Source organism: Eschrichtius robustus, chromosome 16 (assembly GCF_028021215.1).
Source record: "Eschrichtius robustus isolate mEscRob2 chromosome 16, mEscRob2.pri, whole genome shotgun sequence".
NCBI classification, from domain to species: Eukaryota; Metazoa; Chordata; class Mammalia; order Artiodactyla; family Eschrichtiidae; genus Eschrichtius; species Eschrichtius robustus.
Genome location: NC_090839.1, coordinates 16,474,044 through 16,496,820, shown reverse-complemented (window position 1 = coordinate 16,496,820; position 22,777 = coordinate 16,474,044). Strand labels below are relative to the sequence as shown.

At 50.4% G+C, this 22,777-nt stretch overlaps 2 protein-coding genes across 6 annotated transcripts in view; one reads left to right on the top strand and one right to left on the bottom strand.

Annotated features, from left to right (window-relative positions):
- Positions 1-3,052: 3,052 nt before the first annotated feature.
- GDAP1L1 (ganglioside induced differentiation associated protein 1 like 1) overlaps positions 3,053-22,777 on the top strand; it is a 22,487-nt gene continuing 2,762 nt past the window's right edge. Inside the window, exons 1-6 of one of the 5 annotated variants that reach the window (XM_068523806.1) lie at positions 3,053-3,232; positions 8,691-8,883; positions 9,647-9,648; positions 9,851-10,088; positions 14,759-14,856; positions 15,640-15,754. In XM_068523806.1, coding sequence (XP_068379907.1) covers positions 3,053-3,232; positions 8,691-8,883; positions 9,647-9,648; positions 9,851-10,088; positions 14,759-14,856; positions 15,640-15,754 — 826 coding nt within the window. Of the gene's footprint in view, positions 3,233-8,680; positions 8,884-9,646; positions 9,649-9,850; positions 10,089-14,758; positions 14,857-15,639; positions 15,755-22,777 lie in introns of all 5 variants that reach the window. The other 4 variants (XM_068523807.1, XM_068523808.1, XM_068523809.1 and 1 more) reach the window with 4 other exon arrangements.
- FITM2 (fat storage inducing transmembrane protein 2) overlaps positions 17,109-22,777 on the bottom strand; it is a 21,143-nt gene continuing 15,474 nt past the window's right edge. The window contains exon 3 of the mRNA XM_068523812.1: positions 17,109-17,949. Within this exon, the coding sequence (XP_068379913.1) occupies positions 17,806-17,949 (144 nt within the window). The 3' untranslated portion in view covers positions 17,109-17,805. The remainder of the gene's footprint in view (positions 17,950-22,777) is intronic.

Sequence of the window (22,777 nt, the reverse complement as noted above, 5' to 3'; positions counted from 1 at the left end):
GTCACTTAGCCTCTCTGAGATTTGTATCTCCATTGATAAACCAGAGATGATAATAACTGCCTGAGGCAGGGATGGATAAGATCTGTTTACCGTCTGTAGGATAGTTGTTGGAAAGTGGCTGCCACAGGCCAGGGACTCACATACCCAGCTCTGCTTTGCCTTTAAGTGGGGCGGCCACAGGGTTCTGTCCAATGGGATGTGAGCAGAGTGAGGCGTGCTCACCTGGTGTTCTGCTCTCTCTTTACTATCTGCCCATAAAGATCACTGCCCACTGGATAGCAATGCCTGGGTGATCTCGGGAGCCACAGAGGCAGGTCGACAGAACCCCCTGCCCCTCCCCCCGCCGGCTGCTAATTGGACTTAATGTGAGTGAAAAACTAAACTTCAACTGGGTAAAGAAAGTCACCGGGATTTGGCAGTTTAGCTGTTACAGTAGCTAGTGCTATATTAACTAACACACCGCCTCCAGGATTGTGGCAAAAATTAAGTTATCAAAAGCAGAGGCTGCAAACAAACTACACGAGGGTTTCGCTCTGGCTCACAAGTATGTTTGTTACAAGACCAACTTGGGGTCTATGAGTCGCCACAATCCCCACCACACCCTGTGGGATCATACCTGGCCGGCCTCATATTTACGGCATTTACGGCATTTGCGGCATTTCTCTGATCTCTGTGGCTTCCTGAGTCAGCGGGCCCTGATGTAATAGATGTAGAAGTTAGATACATTCGCTGTTAGGATTTTTCACAGTGAATTCCTTCAGGTGACTTTTAATTGCCAGGAGAACCATTCATCCTGCCCAGAACTTGGAAGCAAAATCTCCTGAGTGATCGTTACTGGCTGAAGGATGTCGTCCAGCCCCACCCCACCCTGTGACCATTTCAGCATCTGTTCTATGGAGGTAGCAGGAGGAGGAGAAAAGAAGTCAGGTGTTGGGACTTCCCTGGCGGTCCAGCGGTTAGGACTTCACCTTCCAATGCAGGGGGTGCAGGTTCGATCCCTGGTCGGGGAGGTAGGATCCCACATGCCTCGTGGCCAAAAAACCAAAACATAAAACAGAAGCAATATGGTCACAAATTCAATAAAGACTTTAAAAGTGGTCCAAATCAAAAAAAAAAATCTTTAAAAAAAAACAGCAACAAAACCTCAGGTGTATCTGGGGATCAGGTAGACGCAAATCCCAGCTCCAGCTCTGCTGGTTCCTAGGTGGTGATACGAGGTGAGACATTTTCTGTTTGCCGAGCCTGTTTTCCCATCTGTCAAGTGTGGACGTTAATACTCTTCTTGTGGGATTTCTCTAAAGGACCTGGCTAAAGGACACTGAGATGACCATGTTAATTCCTCCCTCTTTTCCTGTAGTGGTGGGGACCAAGACTGGCTTTGCCCCCAGTAGTAAGGGGAAATCCAGTAGTATCTCTTTTTTTTTTATCAACTTTGAATTCTTTTTTTGTTTTTTTTTAAATTTATTTTTGGCTGCGTTCGGTCTTTGTTGCTGCACGCGGGCTTTCTCTAGTTGCAGCGAGCGGGGGCTGCTCTGTTGCAGTGCGCGGGCTTCTCATTGCAGTGGCTTCTCTTGTCGCGGACCATGGGCTCTAGGCCCGTGGGCTTCAGTAGTTGTAGCACGCGGTCTTCAGTAGTTGTGGCACACGGGCTCAGTAGTTGTGGCTCGTGGGCTCTAGAGCGCAGGCTCAGTAGTCGTGGCACACGGGCTTAGTTGCTCCGCGGCATGTGGGATCTTCCCGGACCAGGGCTCGAACCCGTGTCCCCTGCATTGGCAGGCGGATTCTTAACCACTGCGCCACTAGGGAAGCCCCAGTTTGAATTCTTTTGAAAAGATACAAATAATGCGCTTCTATTGTAGGTATATTAATCTGCTCTGGCTGCCATAATAAAATACCGCAAATTGGGTGGCTTAAACAACAGAAATGTATTTTCTCACAGTTCTGGAAGCTGAAAGCCCAAGATCAAAGTTGCCAAGGGAGGGCAAACTGAGAAGCTTATTTTCCTGGTGCATCTATTTGCTCAATGATAAATAAAACATTATAGCAAGGTAAGCAAGGATATATTAAGGAATTTTATGTAAAGTTCCCATGAATGTTTAGGATAAACTATGTGACAGCAAAGGCATTACGGGGCTCCTCTAGTCATGCCTGTCTCCTGGGGTGAAAATGTGACCTTGGACCAATGAATGACTTGACATCGCTGAGCCTCACCTCCCTCATATGGAAAAAATGATTACTGTGCAGATGAAATGAGGTGATGCATGTAGAGTGCTTGGGTTGATAAATGCTTGCTGTGCTGTCGTTTACATTAATGTCATGTTATGACCTTATGGCTAAAAACAGAGACTCTGGAGCTGGTCAGCCTGGGTTCAAATCTCAGCTCCACCACTTACTAGCTAGATGACCTTGGGCAAGGTCACTTAGCCTCTCCGCGCCTCAGTTTCCTCCTCTGTAAAGTGAGGCTAACAGGATTATTGTGAGGGTTAAATGAATTGATGGTGCCTGGACACACAGGAGTGCTATGTAAGTGTTTGTTCAATAAATCATAACGTGTTCCCTTCTGCCCTTAGAGGTCCTTCTGGAGAAAAGTTAGAAAATAACAGCTTCAAAGAGAGACGAGCTATTTCCAGACACTGATTTATAAAAGGAATGTATTTCTATAACACCAGTTGTCCTATTTGCCTTTTAGAAGATTTGAGAGGCAGAATGCGTTTATAATGGTGGAATCTCCGGCAGGTGGCTGGCCAGATTCGAGCTATCTGGGGGCATGGCCCACTTCCCTATGGCTCCTGGTGCCCTTCCACCGAGGCTGACCTTGGACTGGTGGCTTTTCTGGCACGGGCCAGGGGTGGGCCAAGGGGAGGAGGAGGAAAGGAGCTCCCGGGATCCCCCTCGCCCCTCCCCCACTCGCCCAGTGAGTAATGACATTCACGGGGAAGGGAGGGAGGGAGCGAAGGAGAGGGGCAGGCTCGGCGAGGCCATGTGATGCTGGGCGAGAGAGAGCCGCCACCGCCGGAGCCTCCTTCTTTCTTCCCTCTGATTTCGGGCTGTCATGGCGACCCCCAATAACCTGACCCCCACCAACTGCAGCTGGTGGCCCATCTCGGCGCTGGAGAGCGATGCGGCCAAGCCGGTGGAGGCCCCCGAAGCACCCGAAGCGGCCAGCCACGCCCATTGGCCCAAGGAGAGCCTGGTTCTGTACCACTGGACCCAGTCGTTCAGCTCGCAGAAGGTAGAGCCCGAGGGAGCAGGGGAACCCGACCGATGCACCAGGAGGCTTGGGGGAGGGGATCCGGGAGGGCTTAAGGGGTCTGAAGACCTGGTGAGAGACCGGAGGGTAGAACCGGGGGCTTCGGGGCCCGGAGGACGGGGGAAGCTGGGCTGCCCTCCCGGGAGGTGACTGGCCCTGTCTTGGGCCCCAGGAGCACCGTCCCTAATTCTAGGAACATCCATTCTGCCTCTTTCCCTCCCAGAAAGACCCGGTCTGTTGAAGAGCTGAGAAGAGAGACAAAGGCAAGGGGAAGGGAATGGGCACTGCTGGGAAGGCGGCCTGTTGGAGGGGGCTGCTGCTGCGGGGAGGGGGGAGGGGCGCTTCCTGGGGCCCAGCCTCCGGCCCCAGTAGTCCCATCGCAGGCCCTCCCCCCCTCCCCCCCACCCCCGCGCTGCTGTCCCCATGCCACAGGCCTGCGGGTCAAAGCTCCTCTGCCCTTCTGCCCGGCTGGGGGCCTTCTGATTGGGGCTTGAAGGGTCTGACCCTAGCCCTCCCGCCACCCCCACCCCCAATCTTGAGCTGAGAAGGAAGGAGTTAACCCATCTCCTCAAACCAGCTCAGCTGGCCCATAAGGTCTGCGCTTTTTGCTCTTAAAGGCACAGACGGCCACACGGTCCCATCTCAGACTCAGGGGAGCTAGAAGGCGGTTGGGAATGCAGCCTGGTGTTGAGTTATCGGGGTTCCCGCTTCCTGAGGGTGAGGTCCGAGCACTGAACCTGTAAGACCAGGGGCCTCTAGGAGCGCAGTCTCTCACCCTGGGCTGTCCTCTCTGTGGGGTATGGATTCAGCACCATGGCCAGGTCCCAGCAGCCGGTCCTGCTGGAGCCTAAGGGTCACCCATTGCCTGACCCTTCGACTTCTCTTCTCCCTGGAAGATCCTTTTGTTCCATTCACTCATTTTCCAGATGGAGAAACAGATTCCTTAAAGAGAAATGGCCTTGGAACCAGGCTCTTTGGTTTGATTCTTGGTCCAGGCTCAGTTCCATCATCTGGAAAATGGGATAATAATAACAATAATAGCTACTTCTTCTAATTGCAACCCCCTCTCAGGATTGCTGAGGGTTGCTGAACAGGCGGTATAGCTTAGTGTTCTACACTGGCACTAGTCAAACTTGAGCATACATTACTGGTTCAAGTACAGAATGCTGGGTCCCACCCCAGAGATTTTGATTCAGCAGATCTGGAGTAGGGCCAAAGATGCTGCATTCTAACAGGCTACCAGGTGATGTTGATGAAGCTGGTCCACTGATCCCCCTCTGAGTAGTTCCTAGTTTAAAGTACAGACTATGAGGCCAGAAAGTCCCCAGCAGGACAGCCATCTTCTCCAATAATTCACCATGGAGTTTTTGGCTGGTCACTTTGCTTCCCTAAAGTCTCAGTTTTATAATCTGTAAAATGGAGCTAATGGCAGTACCTTCTTCAGAAGGCTATTGTGATGGTGAAATGAGATGATGCACAAAAAGTGCTGATTGCAGTGCCTGGCATGGTGTCAAGGCTCTGTTAATAACGGGTGTTATGATATCACTAAAGTGCTAGGTAAAGGAGGGGTTGGAGTTAACCAAGGTCATGCTGGGACTCTTCTGTACATGCATGCTGAACACCTACTGCAGGCCAGGCTCTATACAAGTTGCTGGGGGGTTTGGGAATGAATCAGACTGACCTCCAGATGCCAGGATCTCCTCCTCCCCAGAACCTCAGGAGCCAGGCCCCAGTGACCAGGAGGTAGGAGGGTGGCCCCTCCCATCACCATTTCCTGAGGGAGCCTCCTGAATATTCCTTATTCAGCATGAGCTCAGGGCTAAGGTGGCCCCTTAGTCAGGGATGGGACCACCCACTGCAATCCCATTTGTGACCAAGCCTCTGACCAAGGCAGCCTAGCATTCTCCTGCCTCTCCTGCCAGGGTCTTCCCCTTGCCCAGGGGCCTGTGGTGGGTTCTAGAGGCAGTGTAGCCTGATGGAAAACACATGGGCTCTGCAGTCAGATGGTCCTGGTTCCAGTCTCATCTTGAGTGCTTACTGGCTGTGTGACCTTGGACAAGTCACTTCACCTCCTCTGTGCCTCAACATCCTCATCTGGAAAAGGGGATATTTACATCCGACCCTGTACGATTCCTGGGGGACTGAAAGGACAGGGACATGTGTTAAGTGTCTGGCACACAGTATGGGCTTAGCAGATGCGTTTCCTTCTTTCGCATCAGTCCTAAAGGGCCTTGCCTGCATGCAGAGGGCCCTCCCAGACATGGCAGAAGGGAAGTAAATGACCTCTACCTGCCACCCTGGCCTTACTTTTCAAGCTCTTGGACACTGGCACCCCAGCCCTGTCCATGCTGCCCTTGACCATTTACCACCCCCTCTCCCACTCCCAGGAAGTCCACAGGCGAGAATTGCACATCTCACTACTCCTCTGCTCAGAAGCCTACAGTGGCTCACAAGTCCTTCCAGGAAAAAGCCGGAGTCCTCATAATGGCCTCAGGCCCTACTGCAGGATCTAACCTTGCCTGGGTCATGGACCCACTCATCAATCGGGGGAAGCCTATGGACTTTTCTCAGAATAGTACTTTTAATTGAATAACATCAAATACATAGGAGTATTAGATTAGAAGGAAAACCAATCATACTGAAGTAAAGCTATTGACATATTTTCAAAACAAATTTGTTACATAATAATATGTGTTCCTGTATTAACCCATAGTATCACATGATCTAGTGGCAGGACTAATAACTACTGTAATGTTGAAGTCGTGACGGATGTAATTGCAGCAACTGTGAAGTGATGAAAATATCTGATTCCTAGTGGTGACAATATTACAGGCACTGCTAATACCACCATGCTTTGTTGCCTACACTCATAATTGAAGAGAATGCTAAGTGTCAGCTTGACATGACTGAAAATAAACCTGTAATTTTCCCATCCTAGTTTGAGGACTCCCTGAATGTATTCATAGACCCCTGGGTCTAGGAGTCTCAATTAAATGTCCCTGTGCATGACCCTTTCTGACCTCCTCTCCTTTTGTCACCTCCATCCATCCTGCTCCAGCAGGATGGCCACCTCACCATTTTTCAAACATGTCAGACATGCTTCCACCTCAGGGCCTTTGCACTGGCTGTCCCTCTGCCTGGATCCCCGTGTGGACTACTCTCTTTTTGTTCTTTGCTCAAATGTCACCTTCTCAGAGAGGCCTGCCCTGATGGGTCACCCTATTTAAAATTGCCACTTGCCTCCCTGATGCCCTGGCACTCCCAATTTCCCTTACCTTGCTCTATTTTTTCTTTTTTCCGATGAACTCACTATCTTTTGACACACCATCTCATTTTAACTGCTTCTCATCTGTCTGCCTCCACCAGAATGTCAGCTCCCTGAGGGCAGGGATCTTTATTTTGTTCACTGCTGAGTCTTGAGCACTTAGAACAAGACCTGGCACAGAGTAGGCACTCAATAAATAAGTGTTGAAAAGTGGCGCATTTGTAAGCCATAAGATGTTACATAAAAAAGGCATTTGGTTCTGTAGGCTTAAAACTGGTGTAAGAAATAAAGCTTATTAATTTTTTTAAAGTGTTTGAGATAAATAACTAAGACTCAGAGACTCTTAAGTGTCTTTTACAAAGTCACACTGTAACCAAGTGGCTGGACAGAGACGCCAACCCAGCCCATCACAGTTTTCTCATAAACAAGGGCCCGGGTGAGGGGGCACAGTACCTAGCCATGACAATGAAGCACCAGTGGGTGACTTTCAGGCACCCACAGGGGGGATAGTTTGCCCAGAGTTAGCCGATGTCTGGTCACACTGAGTGATGACCACCTAAGTCTGGCGCAGTTCCAGGAGGCAAAGAAGGCAGATGGCCTTGGTGGCTGCATGCCCTCCCCCTGGGCCTGGCTTCCTCCCCCGCCGCCCCCCCTCCGTCCCCTGCAGGATGGCACATGGCTCTGGCCTGCAGCTCAGCTAAAGGAGAAAGTCTCCTTGGCTGCTTGCTGGTGTGACCCTGAGGCAGCTCCAAGCAGGACTGTTGTTCCTCTAAAGACAGTCCCCTCCCCAGGCAGGAGCCCCACCAGGCACCCTCACTGGAGTTCAAGGGCAGTGCCCAGGGAGTGGTCTCTGGGAGCAGATACCCTGCCAGGATGGAAAGCCAAACGTCTGGACCCGCCAAGGGCAACGGCCTGATTTAGTTTCTGTTTCCATCCGTTCAGAGATCCCAGCTTGACCCAGACGCTGGGCGGCTGGGCGGAACCTGCCAGGAGGATGCCAGGGCAGGCAGGAAGGGAATGGGAACTACCACCTAGGTATGTACAGGGGTCATCGATGCTTAACAGGAATAGGCCTTTGCCTCTCTCAGGGGTGCCCTCTCTTTCTCCTGGGCTGGAGCTATTAGTAGGGAGGAGCATGTAAGAGTGGAGCTTGCCATCCTTTTGCTGGGGGACCTTAGACAAGTCTAGCCTACCTTCTGAATCTCAGTCCACAGGCAGGGGATAGTTGGGCTAGGTGAGCATTAACCATCTGCCAGCTCAGAACTGTTGGGCTGGGTCAGGAGGCTCTCCGTTAGCATCTACCACGTCATATGTTTGTCTAGGACCCCCTGGAGATTAGGGAAAGACTCAGGAGGGGCCAGGCCCAGGCCTCCCTGGAAGGAGCCCCCAGGGCAGAGAGCACTGGTCTGAGAGTCAGGAATCATTGCTTCTAGTTTTAGATCTACTGCTAAATTGGCTGTGTGGCTTTGGGTCAGTTAGTTGCCCTCTCTGGACTTTCGTTTTCTCATCAGCAAAAACGGGAGATAGTCTCTGCTCTGCCCTCCTCTGGAAGGCTATTGTGAGCATCCAACAGCCAGATGGGAAAGTGTCTGGGGACAATAAAGGGCTAGGCTGATGTTGGCAAATTATTTTTCACTTCACTTTGTTTCTCAAATAATTTGAGAAATTTTGCTACTGATCATGGTGATGATAAGAATTTCTGCAAATTTCCTGGCCAGATTCACGTTTGGAGGCCAGGCTGAGAGTCCAATCCTGATAATGAGAATTATGAATTAAGCACCATCTATATACCAGACACTGTGTTGGTACTACTATTAATACTTCAATTCTGCAAATAAAAAAACCATGAAGCCCAGAAAGTGTAACGAATCCGCCCAAACGCACACAGAAGAGCCAGATATCCTATCCCAGGTACGTCCAGCAGTGACACCCAGCCCGGTGACCACCAGGCAGCTCTGCCCCTTGTCCCCAGGGCAGAGCTGTGTTCCTCCCACCACCAGGCCCCGGGGATGTATCCCCCATCCCGTACCCCAGGGGCCCAGGAGTGGGCTGGAAGCAACACTGTCCCCTCCAGTGTGTGACCTCTGACCTCCCTCCCCGCACGCCCCGCCCCCCCTGGGCAGAGTGTCCCCGTGTGTCCGCCCGCCTTCCCCGCTCTGACCCTGGCGCCTGCAGGTGCGGCTGGTGATCGCCGAGAAGGGCCTGGCATGTGAGGAGAGGGACGTGAGCCTGCCGCAGAGCGAGCACAAGGAGCCCTGGTTCATGCGGCTCAACCTGGGCGAGGAGGTGCCCGTCATCATCCATCGCGAGAACATCATCAGCGACTACGACCAGATCATCGACTACGTGGAGCGCACGTTCACGGGAGGTACGGCGGCCGCGCAGGCCCAGACAGCGCCCCAGAACCTTGGGAAGCCTGGGGAACACCGCCGGGCCCGGTCTCCCCGACAAGGAACCACAGGCTACAGGCAGGGCTCAGATGCCCCCCAGGAACCGCAGAGCATGGCCACAGATCCCCGGGGACCCCACAGATCTGACCCCCCTCCCCGGTACTGAGGGAAAGGGCATGGCCCGGACACCCCCCTTGGAGCGGCTAGGGCTATAGCCTCCTTGCCCGGGAACTCTGGAGTCACAGGCTCGGCCACAGACACTCCGGAGCCCATCAGGCATGAACGGGACCCAGACCCCCTTCTAAGTCCCCACAGACAGGATCCAGATCTCCCAGGGATGCCAGGGCTCGGCCAGGACCCAGCCCCCTGAAGCCCTGTAAGCATAGTCAGGGCCACAGGCTCTTCCAGAACCCCACAGACATGGGCCCGGATACCCGAGAGCTTTGCAGACATGAGCAGGGCCCGGCACCCCAGAACCCCACAGAACCCTATGTCCTCCGTCCCTACTTCCCTCCCTCTGGCCTCGCTCAAGTCCAGAAGCTCAGTGCCCACGGCAGAGGCTGCAAATGCAGATGAGAGATCAGGGCCCGGACATGCACTGTTTTAAAAGAATATGAATTAGTTGCCAACATTTAAAAACCAAGGAGAATTCAATTTCAAACATCCCGGTTTCCAGCTTCTCTCCAAGTCTGGCAACACTAGGCCTAGAGACCCACCTGGCAACAAGCCCAGGCAGGTGAGGAGTTGCCCCTCAGGGGACAGCTCGGCAGGGCTCCAGTGAGGAGAGGTAGGCGGGCAGGATCACTAGGGTCCCCTGTCAGCCTGGTGGGGACTTTCTCTCAAGAGTCAAGGAAAGGGGATGGGCCCCAAACTTGTGGACATGTTGCAGTTCCGGGATACTGAGGTTGGGGAATGGGGTGTCAGAGGCTGGCCTCTCTGAATCAGGGGGGCGGGAGGCCCGACACAGGGCCCTGTGTGCCGCCGCCTAGCCCCCGGCCGTGCCCCGCAGAGCACGTGGTGGCGCTGATGCCCGAGGCAGGCAGCCCCCAGCATGCGCGGGTGCTGCAGTACCGCGAGCTGCTGGACGCGCTGCCCATGGACGCCTACACGCACGGCTGCATCCTGCACCCCGAACTCACCACCGACTCCATGATCCCCAAGTACGCCACGGCTGAGATCCGCAGTGAGTCACGCGGTCGGGGTCGGGCACAGAACCCTCAGGGTAACCCGGTCTTCACCCACCTCCTCCCTCTTCCTCCCATTCCTGTATCTCTTATTCACGTTCTTCCCTTTATCTCTCCTCTTCCTCCTTCTCTCCTCTTCCCCATGGATATCCCTCTGCCTCTGCCTCTCTCTCCATCCCTCTGTCTGTCTCTGTTCAGCTCTCTGTCCCTCACTCTGGCTCGCTCTCTGTCTCTCTGGCTCTCCATCTGACTCACCCTGTTTCGAGCTGAATATGTCTCTCTCCCTCTCTGGCAGTCTCTCTGTCTCATTCCCTTCTCCTGCCCCCTCCTCTTGTCCTGCCATCCCATACAGAGGCCATAGGGCTATCTGTCCCCCTAGAGGCTTGCCTGTCCATGGGAGCTGGGACACCTCCCCACAGGCATCTCAGCCCCAGACACCTGGGGTTGGCAGCCCAGGGCACCGAGTGACATCAGGGCTGGCATCACCAAGGAAGACTGCCCAGATATTGCAAGGCCCCGGGTCTCTGATTTCTGATTCAAGCATCCCCATATACTGTCCTAACTGCCAGCCTGATTGTGCCCACAGCCTACTTTATCTTTTCATTTTTTCAGTACTCAGTAAATAAGTGTTGGATTAAATCAGATCATCCATCAACAACTGTTTACAGACTTTGGTCCAGGCTCTATGCAGACACCATGGGGTCCAGTACACAGATGAAGCATGATGATTCCAAGTAGATAATAGGTGCTCGGTAAATGGTCACTTCGTCTCTCTCAAAGGAATGAGGCTCATGTCCAAAGGTGGACAAGTTGTGGCACTCGATTTTGTCTCTTTAGAGTGCCCTTGAACAAGATTCAGGACATATTTATATTGTCCTGTCCCCATTGAGTCAACAACATTTAACAACATTTATGAAGTCTCCTATGACCCAGGCCCTGGGCAGGGGGCTGGGGACAGAAGGGGACTGTCACAGCTTCTACCCTCCCAGGGTCACAGTTTCATAGAAGCAGAAAGACAAATGACCAGATAATTACAATGCAGGACTAAGTAAATTTGAACAACCTCTCAGGAGGGCAGTCTGGCCCTCTATATCGAATATTAAAAGGCCCACACTTTGGAGACTGTCCTGCAATGACACTTGGATGTGTGCGCCAAAGAAGTATGTACAAGGATATGCATTGCAGCATAAGGGGTAATAGCAAGAGGCTGGAAATAACCCAGTTGACCATGATTTGGGGACTGGGTACATAAATTCTAGTACATACAAACAATGAAATACTGTACAGCTGTTAAAAAAAATAACAGGCATGTGGAATGCTCTCTAAGATATATTAGTAAGTAGGGAGAAAGTGAAGGGCAAAAAAATGCATCTAGTGTGCTATCATTAATATATGTAAAAGGGGGTCAAATGGATACACAAGTGCTTGCAAACACAAGGAGTATTTCTGGAAGGACGCATGAGAAGATTGGGAGAGCAGAACTAAGGGACTGCAGATTGAGAGGAGAGAGATTTACTTTTCCCTGTACCTTCCTTAATATTGTTTGAATTTTTAAACAAGCATGCATGTATCATCTATTCAAAATTAACTGATTTGGGGACTTCCCTGGCGGTCCAATGGTTAAGACACCGTGCTTCCACTGCAGGGGGCATGGGTTTGATCCCTGGTCAGAGAACTTAGATTCCGCATGCCACGCAGTGTAGCAAAAACAAAACAAAAAACAAAAAAAAAACCCACATTGATTGAAATTTTTCTAACCTGGTACCAATCAGTGTTATGATAAGGGGAACATAGAGGCAGTGGGGCCAGAGAAGATGCCCATCCCAGCCTCCGGGGTCGTGAAAGGCTTCTGGAACGCAGCAACATCCAAGGATGACCAGGAGTTGGAAAGGGAAGGAGAGGGAGAATCCTTTCGGGTTTGGGGGGAGGGGAGGGCGTGGTGTGTTTCAGGAACTGAAGGACTTTAATGTGGTTGAAGTGTAGCCCAATGTGGGCATGTGTAGTCGTGGTACAAGTCTGGGGAGTAGGGCTGGCAGAATTGGAATTTTATCCGAAGGGCAGTGGAGAAACAGTGATGGAAAGTGGCATGATCAGATCTGCATTTTACAAAGATTGTTCAACCGAGAGAAGACTGGGTAGAGCTGTTAGGGGGCCCTGGCTGTCATCTAGGTGAGCAATGATGGTGGCCTGGATTAAGTGGAGGGAGTCCCTAAGTGCTTCGGAAGCTGGAGGTGCTCCCCCATCCTGTCCTGAGCCATTTGAAGGTGCCTAGAAGGCTGTTGGGGGGCAGAGAGGATCTCAAGGCTCCAGCCCAGCTGGTGGGGGGGGGGACCTCACAGGATGCAGAAGTCATCTTGCAGTGACCCCCCCAACCCAATTAGTCCAAGGTCTTTCCTTGGCCTAGTCTGCCCTCCTGGGGTCTAAAGAGAGCCACATGGGCAGCCCTGGGTGACTGGCAAGAGAGAAGATGCTGTACTTGACCTTCAAACTCATAAAATATCAATGAGACTTAATATAGCCCCAAAGCTGAAAGATCTGGGAATATGCTTACTGGTATCAGGCCAGGAGATGGGGTGGTGGATAGTGAAACCTCAGAGGGCAGAAGCTGAACAATTGCAGTCACTCATTTATTCACTCATTCCATTCATTCATTCATTCAACACTCACTAAGCTCCTCTTCTGTGCCAGGCTTGTATTGGATTTTAAGGGAACAGAGATGAATCTGATACAGCCACTGCTCTCCAGAAACTCAGGTTCTAGTGGGAGACATATACATCCAGAGATAAGTAAATTAGCATCAAAATCTCCATGTACAGTAACACAGGTTGTGCACTGCACAAGTCCAGGGGGTACTTTTCATATAGACTACAATGTGAATGGATTCGTGCAATGGCAGCTCTGATTAGTGTGTGTGTATGTGTATTCTCTGGTGGAAATCTGTACAGCGTACTCTGGAGGACAAAGGCATTGAGTGGTCAGACATCCTAGAGCATCAGGAAGGGCTTCATAGAAGAGGTCATCTTAAACTGGACCTGGAAGGGGATTTTCAGGAATATTGGAGAAGGCTATTCCAGGAAGAAGCAGTGTGAGCAACAGCCTAGGAGTTTGGAATGATCTGGCACATTCAGGGAGTGTTAAGCATCTGGAGTGAGTGGCTGAAATGTTACCATCTGGGGACAGGGACAGTGGGGAAACTTAATGGAAGATGGAGTTGGTAAGGGGAGAGGAGGTGATCCTGCTGGGTCTTTTAAGGCAAGTTGAAGAGCTTGAACATTATCTGAGGGCAGCGAGGAGCAAGAGGTGGGTTTTCAGCTGGGAGTGGCATGGTCAAGTGTGTGTTTGAGGAAGATCTTTCTGGCAGAAGTTGGGAGAAGGGCTTGGAGGAGAGAGAGTGCAGGTGACAGGGGGTGGGTCACATCATCCAGGCAAGAGATCACTGGGGGGTCTGAACTAAAGGAGAGTCAGAAGAATGAAAGGGAGAAGTTAAACATGAGAAAGATTAAATAGGAAAATCAACAGGACCTGGGACAGATTTGGTTTGGGGAGGAGGGAGAAGGCAGAGTTGAGGACAACCCCCAGGCATCTGGCTTAGCTTAGTATGGGGCAAGGGTGCTGCAGTTTGGGGAGAATGCAGACAGGGAGTAGGTGGAACAGAGAAGATGATGAGGCTGGTTGGTCCAGGATGAGTTTGAGGAGCCCAAGAGATGTCCAAGTGGAGCTGGGATCCAGGGGAGAGGGCAGGCCAGGTTTGGGCACCACCACACACCTGGACCACCATGTCCCAGACTTACTGGGTAAGAGTTCCAGAGAAATCCTGCCCCAGTCATGGAACAGACCTCAGGATCTTTTCTCACTTAATACTTCCACCTCCTCTTGTAAAACCCACAGCTTACAGCTAGACTTTTAATGTCAGATTATAGGACACTTTGTCTCTCCCATTAAGTATAATTCTCAAGGTGCTGCCTTGAGTTCCATCATTGACCCACATTCCATCACCCAGGCCTTTTCAGCATCTTTAAAAGGCCAATTTCCCAGGAAAGGCGGTCAATATGTCCCTGAATCTTCAGGGAAGTTGCCTCACCAGAAGTGGAAGTTTCAAGACACCAAGCTCTCTTATAGTTTTTTTAAAACAAGTTTTTCCCTGTGGATTACAGTGAGTGAGCACTAGACTGAGAATCGGACAGATCCGGATTCAAAATCTGCTTGTCGTTTACTAGTGTGGAATTTACTAGCCTCTCTGAATCCGTTTCTTCACTACAGAAAGGGGTGAGGGAGACGTTCACTGAAGCACGAGCTTGTCCACATTTAGGGTGATATTCATTTCCGGCAAACTCCTACTCATCCCCTAGAGTCTCCTCCTCAGTGAGGTTTCTTGACACCTTGTGACCCCGGCAGGTGGCCCTCTGGGTCCCACAGCATTCTGTTCACTCTTCGTTAGAGATTGATCATGCTATGTCGTAGGTATCTCTTTTATGGTCTAGGGCAGGATGGCATCTCATCCATCCCTATGTCCCAGCCTGTAATGACATAGTGTCTCCTAGTTATGCCTGTTGATATTGTTACTTCCTGGACTAGTGTTTGAATGGGACCTATTCCAAGTTGTTGGGGGGAAGGGAAAGGAAGAGCACCAGGTATCAGAAGAACGGGACCTTTCCTATTCTCTCCCCAGGACATTTAGCCAACGCCACCATGGACTTCATGAAATTGGACCATGAAGAGGAGCCCCAGCTCTCTGATCCCTACCTTTCTAAACAGAAGAAGCTCATGGTGAGTGACCCCAGGCCTGCTCATTCCCCTTTCCCACTATCTTTTCCATGGAAAAGAAGAACTGGGAGAAGCTGGTTCTAAGTGGAGAATCAGCTAATGACATGAAATGGGAAAACCACTGGCTTGCTTTCCCAATCCTGTCTCCTCTGTCATTTACTGGCTCTTTGACCTTGAGCAAGTCACTGTCGCCCTGGAGCCTCACTTTCCTAATGTCTTAGGTTGTGTCCCTAAGAGCAGAGCATTGGACAGAGGTTCTGGGGTAAGCGAGGTATTGAGGGAGTGCTCTAAGGAGACCCCAGTAAGGATGAGATAGGAATGAAGAAGGGGCTAAGTTCACCTGATCCCACAGGGAGCTCTGGAGGATAAATGGTGCCACAAAGTCGATCCACCTTGAGACAAAGGGACAGAATTTTATACCCTTATATCAGCCAATCATTGACCCAATCATTTCCCAAGTATTTCCAGGAAACTCCTCATTGGCTGAGAACAATTCTCTGAAGAAGGGGCAGCTGTGAGCCACTATCAACCAACTCTCATAGCAGCTGGTGTATGAGAGTACCAGCCCCATGAAAGGGATCTGGCCAGGACAGTCAAGCTCACAGGACTATTGTGAACACCCGATGAGGATGCTTTGTAACAGTGGGGGTATCCTATACACTTAAGGGGATATAAGGAGACTGGGTTTGCAGAAGGGGATTTGGGCCAAGAGTCTTCCATCCCTGGTCATCCTTGCTCTATTGAGGCCAACTCAGCTCCTCTAGCTCCTGCCTGTCCTGCCCCCAGGCCAAGATCCTGGAGCACGATGATGTGAGCTACCTGAAGAAGATCCTGGGGGAGCTGGCCATGGTGCTGGACCAGATCGAGGCTGAGCTGGAGAAGAGGAAGCTTGAGAACGAGGGTGGGTGCCAGTCCTGGGGTAGGTGAGTGCTGGAGCCCATCCAGCCTACCCTGTCCATGACAGTCCCAGCATCTTTGCCCCCAAAGATCTTAGAGGACCATCCAGGTGGTTAGGATCATGGGCCACGGCGTCAGAAAGACCTAGGTTTAAGTCCGAGCTTGGCCACTTGCTAGTTGAATGACCCTGGGCCAGGTGCTTCACCTCCCTAGACCTCAGTTCCCCATCCATAAAGTGGGGATAATAATAAGACCGACCTCAGAGAGATGTTGAGACACTGCATGAAATAATACATGTAGAATGCTTAGGTCAGCGCTTAGCACACGGTATTTAATAAAGGTTATTGAAGATGATGATGGTAGTGGTGGTGGTGGTCACTCTCCACTACACCACCTCCCCTTTCCCCGACTGAAGGATGTATTATGGCTCCTTCATGCTGTAGGAGCCAGACATCTAGGCTCACCCAGACTCTCTGACCTTGACTCTTTCTGTTCTCAAGTGCCTCTCTTCTCTGGGCCCTGAGCATGCCAGCTACATTTCCACCTCCACACCTTAGCTCCTGCAGCTCTTGCAGCCTGGAGTACCCTCTCCTTACCACTCTGCTCCTTTTTTCATCTATACACCATCCTTGCCACCACCCTTCTTCAGATTTCATTCTGGACCTTCCCATTTTGCTCTATTTTAGGTGGCCTGTTAGTCTGGTCTCCTCAACAATGCAAATTTGTGGAACCCAGTCAGCATGCACTGCTACACTCATAGCTTCACACACACACAGAGATGTCTGTGTATGTGGGAAGGTTGTGGAGCACAGTTTTCTAAAAGATGGGTTTAGAGCGAGACAGATATGAGTTGGGGCCTAGCTTTGCTGCCTATACTGTGTGACTCGGGCAAGTTCCTTTCCTTATTGGAGCCTCAGTTTCAACATCTGTGAAACAGGATGGTAATAGTAGAATTTAAAACCTAAACTCCATCTTGTTGAACTCTTTAAAAAATGAAAAGCACTCAGCACAGTGCCTGGAACATACTAGTTAATTACATATGACAGCTAAAGGCATGTGCATTCTCCAGGTGAGAAAACTAAGGCTCAGAGAGATAAAGTGACTCGCTCAAGGTCACACAGCTCTTAAATGGCATAGCTAGGGTAAGAAAGAACAGGTTCCCTCTCAACGCGTCCAATGTTCTTCCAGCATTTCACAGCTGAGGCCTCAGGCAAATGGCACACACAGATACCTAAGGTCGTAAACAGGAACACTGTCATGCACGCTGAAGCCAGCTGCCATAAATCCTTTCTAGAAAAAAGCAGAGTATGGCTAAATGAGTAAAAACAATACATACCTCAAGAAGGAACTTTCTCGTTTCTATCAGAGAACGTGCTGGAGAGGGGCCGTTACAGAAGAGTGTTCAGGAGCCAGTGGAAGTAGCTGGACCACATGTTGCCCATCATCCAGCAGGCTAAGCCAGGCTCTTCATATGATGGTGGTCACAGGGATACTGAGAGCAGCAAGAGAGCAAAGCCCCAAGGTGCAAATATGTTTTAAGCCTCTACTTGAGTCACATTTACGAAAGCCCCATTGGCTGAAGCAAGTGACATGGCAGAGCCAGGATTAAAAGGGTAGAGGGTTGGACTCTGCCTCTTGATGGCAGAAGCAGTAAAGCCTTTGCAAAGGGGCAAGCGTGCAGGAATGGGAGGAATTTGTGGCCATTTTTGCAACTACTCAGGGGTGAGGTATTCTGATTTTACTTTTAAAAGTACTCTGGTTGCTGTGAAAATGGATTTCAAGGGAGACAGAAGCCCAGATGAGATGGTGGTGGCTTGGACTGAGGTGGTGGCAGTAGAGATGGGGAGGCATGAAAGGCTTGAGAGATATTTTGGAGATAAAATGGGCAGGAACTTGCTGAAAGGTTGAGGGTATTGGAGGGAGTGGAGTAAGGGGATAAAGGAATCAAAGATGACTCATGAGGTTTTGGTCTGAGCTACTGAGTGGTACCATTTCCTGATATGGGCAAGGGGGACCCAAGAGTTCAGTTTGGGACACAGTGAGTTTGAGATGCTTTCACAAGATCCAAGAGGGGATGTCACAGAAGCCATTAGGTATTCTAGTCTGACTTTCAAAGGAGAGGTCAGAATTTGGAGATGGAGATTTGCAAGTCTTCAGCATATACACGGTGATTAAAGCCGTAGAATTGGATGATGTCACCTAGAGGGCAGTGGAGAGAGACAGAAAAGAGGAATCAAGACCTGCTTATTAGTTATTTATTGTTTATAACAAACTGCTCCCAAACTCAGTGGCTTAAACAAAAAAAAAGCATTTGTCAGGCTTCCCTGGTGGCGCAGTGGTTAAGAATCCGCCTGCCAATGCAGGGGACATGGGTTCGAGCCCTGCTCCAGGAAGATCCCACATGCCGCGGAGCAACTAAGCCTGTGCGCCACGACTACTGAGCCTGCACTCTAGAGCCCGCGAGCCACAACTACTGAGCCGATGTGCCACAACTACTGAAGCCCGCGTGGCTAGAGCCCGTGCTCCACACAAGAGAAGCCACCCCAAAGAGAAGCCCATGCACCGCAACGAAGAGTAGCCCCGGCTTGCCGCAACTAGAGAAAGCCCACGTGCAGCAACGAAGACCCAACGCAGCCAAAAATAAATAAATAATAAATAAATAAAAACAGGCAGCAGGCTGGATTTGAGCTGAGGGCCATAGTTTAAAAAAAAAGAAAAAAAAAAGCATTTTTCATATCACGCATTTTCTGTGAATCAGAAATTCCGGAGCAGCTTGGCTGAGTGTTTCTAATTCAGGGTTGCATGATGTAGGGATAGATGCATGATGCATCTATCCCTCCCCCCAACCCTTCCCCCGTCTCTGAGCCAAGCCGTTGGCTGGGGCTGCAACACTCTGAGCTGAAGGGTCCACGATGGCTCATTCACGTGGGTCTTCACTAGAGGTCTCAGTTCCCCACTGCTGTTGGCCGGAGACCTCGGCTCCTCACTACATTGGCATCTTATTAGGGCTGCTTGAGTTTCTTCACAACACGGCAGCCGGCTTTCCCCTGAGCAAGTGATCCCAGAGAGACAGAAGCAGCGGAAGCCACATTTTTATGACCTACCCTTGGAAGTCATTCTGTCACTTCTGCCACATTCTATTCATTTGAAGCAAGGCATTAAATACAGCCCATATTCAAGGGGAGAAAAATTGGGCTCCACCAAAGAGATAAGTATCAAGTGATCTGTGAGCGTATTTTTTCCTTTTTTTTAAATTGAAGTATAGTTGATTTACAACTTTATATTATTTTATTAATTAATTAATTTATTTATTTATGGCTGTGCTGCACAGCTTGCGGGATCTTATTTCCCCGACCAGAGGTTGAACCGGGCCCTGGGCAGTGAAAGTGTGGAGTCCTAACCACTGGACTGCCAGGGAATTCCCTACAACGTTATATTAGTTTCAAATGTACAGCATAGTAATTCAGTATTTTTACAGATTGTACTCCATCAAAAGTCATTACAAGATAATGGCCATAATTCCCTGTGCTATACAGTATATCATTGTTGCTTATCTATGTTACACATAGTAGTTTGTATCTCTTAATCCCATACCCCTAATTTGCCCCTCCCTCTTCCTTCTCTCCTTTGGTAACCACTAGTTTATTTTCTCTCCCTCTCTCTCTCTTTTTTTTTTTTTTTTTTTTATGGAAAGGCATTTTATTTTAAATATAGCAGTGTATACATGTCAATCCCAAACACCCAGTCTATCCCTCCCCCCAACCCTTCCCCTGTCTCTGAGTCTGTGAGTCTGTTTCTGTTTTGTAAATAAGTTCATTTGTATCATTTTTTTTTTAGATTCCGCATATAAGTGATATCATATGATATTTGTCTTTCTCTCTCTGACTTACTTCACTTAGTATGATAATCTCCAGGTCCATCCATGTTGCTGCAAATAGCATTATTTCATTCTTTTTAGTGGCTGAGTAATATTCACTAGTTTATTTTCTATATCTGTGACTCTGTTTCTGTTTTGCATATACATGTGTTTATATTATTTTTTAGATTCCACAGAGAAAGACAAGCACTGTTTCGTATTTTAAAACTACCACATCTGCCCTGAGGGTCCCCCTCATTGAGAGAAGGGTAAAGGCAGAGGAGCTGGCAAAGCTGATGAGACACAGTGGCCAGTGAGGTGTGAGGACTCTTGTGTCATAGAACCCAGAAAGGATTGTGTTTTAAGGAGGGAGAACAGTGTCAAATGCAGCTGAGAGGCTGAATAAACCAAGGATAGGAAAGCATCCCTTGGGTTTTGTCCCATGGCTGTTGGTGGTGACCTTGCCAAGAGCAGTTTCACTGGAATGTGACGGCAATGGCTGAAGAGTGAATGGGAGGTAAGGCGTGAAGATGGCTAGTGTAGACAACCCTTTTGAGAAGTTTAGCTGTAGAGGGAATAGAGAAATGGGGTGGTGACTGAAGAAGGCTGTGGGGCGAAGGGAGGAATGTTTTCAAGATAGGAGATACGAGAGTGTGTTTTCAGGCTGGTAGAAATGCCTCAGTGGAAAGAAATCAGTGATGCAGGACCAATGAGGATGGAGAGGGTGTGCTTCAGGCAGGGTCCCCAGGGGACACACAGGGCACCCTCAAATTGGATAAATCAAAGAGGCCTTCGTAAAGGGACTGTTTACAAATGTGTGGGCGGGACACAGGGAAACCACAAGGAAAAGTGCAGTACCTGCACCTGGAGTTGTGAGCAATGGGAGCAGTTTCAGGAACCAGGACAAAGAGGGCCACCTGACAGGAGCTGTGACTTTCTGGGTTCGATCCCTGGTCGGGGAACTAAGATCCCGCCTGCTGCCTGGTGTGGCCAAAAACAAACAAATAAACAAACCAACACAGCCAGCCCGTGGCAACCTGCAGAGAAAAAACTGAGGGAAGTAAGACTCTGACCTCACCCTCGCCCACCATCCTATCTCCCACCTCCGCTCCCCATTGGCCAAACACCCCTGGAGCCAGAGGGCACGGAGTCCCATCAGTGTATCCGTCAAGTTGGCCTCCTGTGGGGCGCAGAGCAGCGTGGAGAGGGGAGGAGAGTGGCTCTAGAAAGGGAAAGGGAGGATATGCAGCGTTGGGTGGGTGCAGAGGACCACGGAGGGCCTGACCTTGAGCGTAGGTGGCTCACACCCTCCCTTGTGTCAGCAGGTGGTAAATGCAGGGGCCTGGCGTTGTGGGTTTCATGGTGGGGGGTAAGGGCTTTCATGTCCGAAGGTTCCTGTTTTCTGAATGAAGCATGAGGTGACGTCATCAGCGGAGAAAACCACCGGGTGTGAGGAGAGAAGATGAAAGATATGTGTCGTCTCTGCAGGGGGCGGTGAAGCGAGCATCCCCCAGAACGGCTACAGGACTGCTACAGGACCCGGGCAGGGCTGCCGGCCCTCCCGGGCTTTGTGGTCAGGATTTAAAGTGTAACTGGTAAGGGTAACTGTCTCCAGCACACTCAGCTGGCAGACTTGGAGAAGGCACAAGACAGGGTTCATCCAGGGCTGCGACTTGGCAAAGGGAACCCACAGCTGCAGGAGCGGGGGAAACCGAAGACCTTCTGGTGACATGCCAGATAGCTAGCTACCCGTGCCCACGGACATTATGTAGTCATGGCTAGCAGTATTTGCCTACAAACAGAAACACAGGAATGGACATACCTAAATAGTGACGCACGCTTACACAATCATGAACATCTGTCTGCAGGCAAACACCGAGTGCACGTGGGCATACACTTCACTTATGCATGTGGTAATCCCCCCACTGCATGGACACAGATGCCCGTGTATGCAGCTGTCTGCATGCTAATACACAACCAGCGTCATGGATTTGAGCAGGCATTCACATGGGTGAACATACACACCATGCAGGATGCAGACACATAGGTCCACACACAGACCCAAATAAAAATGTACCCATTGAAAGGGACCTATGTGTCAGTGGAGATACATACATATGTATGATGAAGTACTCTCTCAGGTGGATGGCTTACATTTGACAGCAACTTAGATTTGTTGAAAGACGGTGCCCTGTACTCCCTCTTGTTACCAAGGATGAACTGTTCTTGAACTAGCTAAGCCTAGTCCCTTCCCTTGTGTACTTGATGCCACCCACGCTCATCCCTTCAAGGACACCACATCAGTAATTCTCTCCACTCTCTCCTGTAGCATCACCTCCTCTCGGCTCGATCATTCCCATCAACGTGCTGTTTTTTTCTTCCCAACTTACAAAGACACTCTTTTTCTAAAAAAATTAATCTATTTATTTATCTTTTAATTTTTGGCTCCATTGTGTCCTCGTTGCTGCACGCAGGCTTTCCCTAGTTGCGGCAAGTGGGGGCTACTCTTCGTTGCGGTGCGCGGGCTTCTCATTGCAGTGGCTTCTCTTGTTGTGGAGCACGGGCTCTAGGCGCGTGGGCTTCAGTAGTTGTGGCTCCTGGGCTCTAGAGTGCAGGTTCAGTAGTTGTGGCACACGGGCTTAGCTGCTCCGCAGCATGTGGGATCTCCCCGGACCAGGGCTCGAATGCGCATCCCCTGCATCGGCAGGTGTATTCTTAACCACTGCACCACCAGGGACGTCCCCCAAAACACTCTTGACCCGTCTCACATTATCGGCATATCCTTCCCACGACAGCAAAACTCCTTGAAAGGGTGACCTTTGCTCACCGTCTCTGATTCCTCTCCTCCCTTTCTTTCTCGGACTCCCTCCCAACCAGGCTTTCATCGTCAGCATCTACTCCCACTGTTCTTGTCAAGGTCACCAGTCGCCAAATGCAATCGCCAATTCTCAGCCTCCTTTTCTGTGACTTCCCGGCAGCACCTGAAGCCAGCTGAGCACTCTGTCCTTGGAACACCTTCTTATCTTGGCTTCTGGGACACCACACTCTCCTGGGTCGTCTCCCACCTCACCGGCTACTCCTTCTCACGCTCCTTCGCTGGTTGCTTCTTGTTGCCCAATATCTAAATCTTGAGGCCCCGAAGCTCAGTCCTTGGTTCTGTTCTCAGCTCTG